Below are 5,637 nucleotides of genomic sequence, written 5' to 3'. Positions count from 1 at the left end.
ATTAGTAAAGTCATCCATTACTTAGCAGGGGCACATCATTAGCCGGTAAAATGACTTACCCTAACCCACTCATTATTATCCTGGTACCCACCACCACCAGAGACTAATATGAAGAGCCAGGTTGCATTAGACTCAGAGTGTTAAAATTTATGCACCAGGTCTGGTTTGGCCAAAAATCCATGACCATTTCACCCTGGTAATACTAGGCTGCTACTGCATTTTCTGTATCTGTCTGGTTATGAAAACAACAAGAGGACCCCAGTAAGCACAATGACATCATCATGACGCGAACTGCATCTAGGGCTCCTATTTATCCTTCAGCACATATAGGACATGTTCTCCGTTTGCATCCTGGTTCCTCAAACCAACAAATCTCACCTGGGTTGGGTCGGCCTACTGACCAAACTAGCCCACCCTATATCTGCTGAGGAGAGCAGATTACCATCTTGGCCTGATCTTGGAACTCATCACTTCTCATAGAAGCAGCAATAAAATCAGCTAAAGATCTAAAGCCTCAAAATCCTTCATGGTACACGCAGGAAACTTTGGTTTTGAGTTGAGTTTCCCCTTAATTTCCCCTGGGATGGTCACCTGCAGAAAATGGAAATCGAAGGCTTTATAAATCTCCCATTTCATGTTTTGCACATATCAGAACGACATGTAGATAATTCTCGGCAGTGATTTCCATTTTCCACTCTCTACAGTGACAGAACGAGACATCAGATCTCCTGGACATTTGCATCGGTCACATCATCTATTCCCGGCAGGTAAAGTCATTTATCGTAATTATTCTAGCGGGCAGCAGATTCACGTACGGACGGGGACCTTCACACCGCAGGGATGGAGATGGCCGCACAGTTATTCTTGATCACTTTCTTGGTCATCACATGGATCTCAGGGATCGCTCTCAGCTCCTTCATAGTCATCGTCTATATCATCGAATGGAAGAAGAAAGAACAATTCAATGTCTGTGATCGAATCTTTGTCTTCATGGCTCTGAACAACCTCCTCCGACAGTCATCGATCTCCTTCAATGTTCTCAAGTATTTATTCTGGTTCCATCTGATGGTGACTAACCGCGGTTATATTATGGTGTGTACTGTGACCTTTCTCTATCTAATCTATGACAGTATCTGGCACTCGGCCTGGTTGTCTATGTACTATTGTGTGAAGCTGGTGAACTCTTCCCATAGGGTCATTGTTATGGTGAAGCACCGGTTGTCTTCTTCAGTGACTCTGCTGCTCATTACAACGTCTGTGGCTTCGTTCCTCATTAATCTTCCATATATTTGGACAATGTCAATCTCCTTTCCCCATAATAACTCCTCATTGAGCAAAAACTACATCATCCAACATAAACTGTACTTTACGTATATTAATGTTCTGTTTGGCTGCTGTCTCCCATTTCTGGTGACCTTCATCTGTATCGGGGTCAGTGTGGGCGCTCTGGTGAGGCACATGTGGAGGATGAGGCACAGCGCTTCTCAGTTCAGTTCTTCTCCTCAGCTCCAGGGTCATGTCCGAGCCACCAGGACAATGATCCTTCAGGTTCTTTTGAATTTATTCCTGTATGTCTCAGTAGTTGGGATGTTGTTTGTTTCATTGGGGTATATTTGGAGTGTTTTTATCTGGTTACTCATCATGTCTTCTCCCTCTATCCAAATTATCACTCTAATCATGGGGTATCCCAAATTACAGAAGAAAATTAAGAGACACTTAGTAAATGGAGGACTGGACAAGAGATGAAGAAGATGTTGCATATTCCTCAGGATCAGCATAAACAGTCAATCCATCAATACGGTCTTTTCTTTTCCTTCAAGTTCCATCTTTCTAGATACATTTTTCCTGTTGCTGAGGAGGAGGTCTTGGACTTGTTAAGTGAGTTCTTTGGAGAAAGGATGGGTCTGATCTTCATCTTGTAGTTTTTATATTGTGTTTCCTTCAATATTGAACATGCTTTTTTTTCATTTATTAATAAGAATTTAAAAAAAATAAAAAATTATAAGAGGCAAAAGATACTGTGCAGCAGGTAGCCATGAAGAGGAAGATTCCATCTCTGACACAGAAAATGCTGCTCAGTTCCTCTAATTCCCTCCGGTAATGTCTGACCAACAAAGACAATGATCCTACAACTTCTCCTCCATAGTCCATAGTTCCATCATCCCAGCAGTCACTGCTTCATCTCATTGTTCAGATCTGTTGATATTAGGAACATAACCCCCCCCCCCCCCCACCCCAAGGTGATCACATCGAGACACATCAGATTTGGGTGACAATGAACATTAGAGACATGGATTGTGGTTTGGCCCCTGCACACGGTAGTTATATAATTATTGTAGGTAATAATCTCTATATTGATGCTTTGTTCTTCTGCTCCATTGACTTTTTAGGATTTTTATGTGTATCGACCATGTCTACATGAGCTGAGGAGTCGGCTCTGTTTCTTATTCTACCCTTGGGTCAATAAAGTATGTGTTATGATATGAAGCCATTATGTGTCTTGTATCTCCTAAAAACCTCTGATATATTTTCCTTGGTCATGTTATATTTAAACTTCAAAGAGTAAAAAAACAGAGGGGTCAAATATTTCCAGATTCGATGATGGTGTGGGGGCTCCCAGGGGGGTCCACCAGGGTTAGCCAGACCACCTTAATACATATGATACTACCCTACATCTACCAGAGAAACTACTACCCTGTGCTGACTCTGACTGCTCAACCTATCGGAGCAGTCAGAGTCAGCTCAGGGTAGTAGTTCCTTTGGTAGATGTAGGGTAGTATCATATGTATTAAGGTGGTCTGGCTAACCCTGGTGGACCCCCCTGGGAGCCTAAACAACAACTGGAAATAGAGGCACATTTGGTATAGTGCCTGGGGTTGTAGCCATGGTGTAAATGCAGTAGGAGAGGGTACAAACACTTGGGTAACTTGAAAACAATAAGAATCTTTATTTAAAGTCTTTGTGACACAGGGTGGCACTTAAGGTAGATGTGTGAAACGTTGACCACTGTTCTCTTTAACCCCTTCAGGACCAAGCCAATTTTGGCCTTAAGGACCAGAGTGTTTTTTGCACATCTGACCACTGTCACTTTAAACATTAATAACTCTGGAATGCTTTTAGTTATCATTCTGATTCCAAGATTGTTTTTTCATGACATATTCTACTTTAACATAGTAGTACAATTTTGTGGTAACTTGCATCCTTTCTTTGTGAAAAATCCGTAAATTTGATGAAAAATTTGAAAATTTTGCATTTTTCTAACTTTGAAGCTTTCTGCTTGTAAGGAAAATGTATATTAAGAATACATTTTTTTTTATTCAGATAAACAATATGTCTACTTTATGTTTGCATCATAAAATTGACATGTTTTTACTTTTGGAAGACACCAGAGGGCTTCAAAGTTCAGCAGCAATTTTCCAATTTTTCACAAAATTTTCAAACTCAATATTTTTCAGGGACCAGTTCAGTTTTGAAGTGAATTTGAAGGGTCTTCATATTAGAAATACCCAATAAATGACCCCATTATAAAAACTACACCCCCAAAGTATTCAAAATGACATTCAGTAAGTGTTTTAACCCTTTAGGTGTTTCACAGGAATAGCAGCAAAGTGAAGGAGAAAATTCAAAATCTTAATTTTTTACACTCACATGTTCTTGTAGACCCAATTTTTCAATTTTTGCAAGTGGTAAAAGGAGAACATTTTTACTTTTATTTTTAGCCCAATTTCTCTCGAGTAAGCACATACCTCATATGTCTATGTAAAGTGTTCGGCGGGTGCAGTAGAGGGCTCAGAAGGGAAGGAGCGACAAGGGGATTTTGGAGAGAATATTTTTCTGAAATGGTTTTTGGGGGGCATGTTGCATTTAGGAAGCCCCTATGGTGCCAGAACAGCAAAAAACTCCCACATGGCATACCATTTTGGAAACTAGACACCTCGGGGAATGTAACATGGGATAAAGTGAGCCTTAATATCCCACAGGTGTTTCATGACTTTTGCAAATGTAAAACAAAATAAAATTTTTTTACCCAAAATGCTTGTTTTCCCCAAAATTTTACATTTTTAAAAAGGGTAATAGCAGAAAATACCCCTCAAAATTTGAAGCCCAATTTCTCCTGATTCAGAAAACACCCCATATGGGGGTGAAAAGTGCTCTGCTGGCGCACTACAGGTCTCAGAAGAGGAGTAGTCACATTTGGCTTTTTGGAAGCAAATTTTGCTCTGGGGGAATGCCGCCTTTAGGAAGCCCCTATGGTGCCAAGAAAGCAAAAAAAAAAAACACATGGCATACTATTTTGGAAACTAGACCCCTCAGGAAATGTAACAAGGGGTTAAGTGAACCTTTATACCCCACAGGTGTTTCACGACTTTTGCATATATAAAAAAAAATATTTTTTTTTTACCTAAAATGCTTGTTTTCACAAAAATTTAACATTTTTAAAAAGGGTAAAAGCAGAAAATAGCCCCCAAAATTTGTAACACAATTTCTCCCGAGTACGGCGATACCCCATATGTGACCCTAAACTGTTGCCTTGAAATACGACAGGGCTCCAAAGTGAGAGCACCATGCGCATTTGAGGCCTAAATTAGGGACTTGCATAGGGGTGGACATAGGGGTATTCTACGCCAGTGATTCCCAAACAGGGTGCCTCCAGCTGTTGCAAAACTCCCAGCATGCCTGGACAGTCAACGGCTGTCCGACAATACTGGGAGTTGTTGTTTTGCAACAACTGGAGGCTCCGTTTTGGAAACAGTGGCGTACCAGACGTTTTCATTTTTATTGGGGAGCAGAGGGGGGCTGTGTAGGGGTATGTTTATATATAGTGTTTTTAACTTTTTATTGTGTGTTAGTGTAGTGTAGTGTTTTTAGGGTACAGTCACACGGGCGGGGGTTCACAGTAGTTTCTCGCTGGCAGTTTGAGCTGCAGCAGAAAATTTGCCACAGCTCAAACTTGCAGCCAGATATTTACAGTAAACCTCCGCCCATGTGAGTGTACCCGTACGTTCACATTGGGGGGGGAGAAACATCCAGCTGTTGCAAAACTACAACTCCCAGCATGCGCTGACAGACTGTACATGCTGAGAGTTTTAGTTTTGCAACAGCTGTAGGCACACTGGTTATGTATCACTGAGTTTGTGACCTAATTCAGTGTTTCACAACCAGTGTGCCTCCAGCTGTTGCAAAACTACAACTCCCAGCATGTACGGTGCATGGTGTATGGTGACTGCTGAGAGTTGTAGTTTGCAACAGCTGTAGGCACACCGGTCGTGAAACACTAAGTTAGGTAAAAAAAAAAACTCTGAGTTTCACAACCATTGTGCCTTCAGCTGTTGCAAAACTACAACTCTCAGCAGTCACCGACAGCCAATGGGCATGCTGGGAGTTGTAGTTATGCAACCAGCAGATGCACCACTACAACTCCCAGCATGCACTTTAGCTGTTTGTGCAAGCTGGGAGTTGTAGTTATACAGCAGCTGAAGGTACACTTTTCCATAGAAAAAATGTGCCTCCAGCTGTTGCAAAACTATAAGTCCCAGCATGCCCATAAGGGAATGCTGGGAGTTGTGGTTGTCTGCCTCCTGCTGTTGCATAACTACAGCTCCCAGCATGCCCTTTTTGCATGCTGGGAGCTGTTGC

At 41.6% G+C, this 5,637-nt stretch overlaps 1 protein-coding gene across 1 annotated transcript; it reads left to right on the top strand.

Annotated features, from left to right (window-relative positions):
- The first annotated feature begins 840 nt into the window (after positions 1-840).
- On the top strand, positions 841-1,746 carry LOC130285412 (taste receptor type 2 member 39-like). The gene has a single exon (XM_056536773.1). The coding sequence runs from the start codon at positions 841-843 to the stop codon at positions 1,744-1,746; it is 906 nt and encodes a 301-aa protein (XP_056392748.1).
- Positions 1,747-5,637: the final 3,891 nt, after the last annotated feature.

This window comes from Hyla sarda, chromosome 8, assembly GCF_029499605.1.
Source record: "Hyla sarda isolate aHylSar1 chromosome 8, aHylSar1.hap1, whole genome shotgun sequence".
Classification (NCBI taxonomy): domain Eukaryota; kingdom Metazoa; phylum Chordata; class Amphibia; order Anura; family Hylidae; genus Hyla; species Hyla sarda.
This window is presented reverse-complemented; position numbering and strand designations above follow the sequence as displayed.

Coding starts and splice junctions, on each gene's coding strand:
- LOC130285412 (XM_056536773.1), top strand. CDS start 841: ATGGAGATGGCCGCACAGTTATTCTTGATCACTTTCTTGGTCATCACA.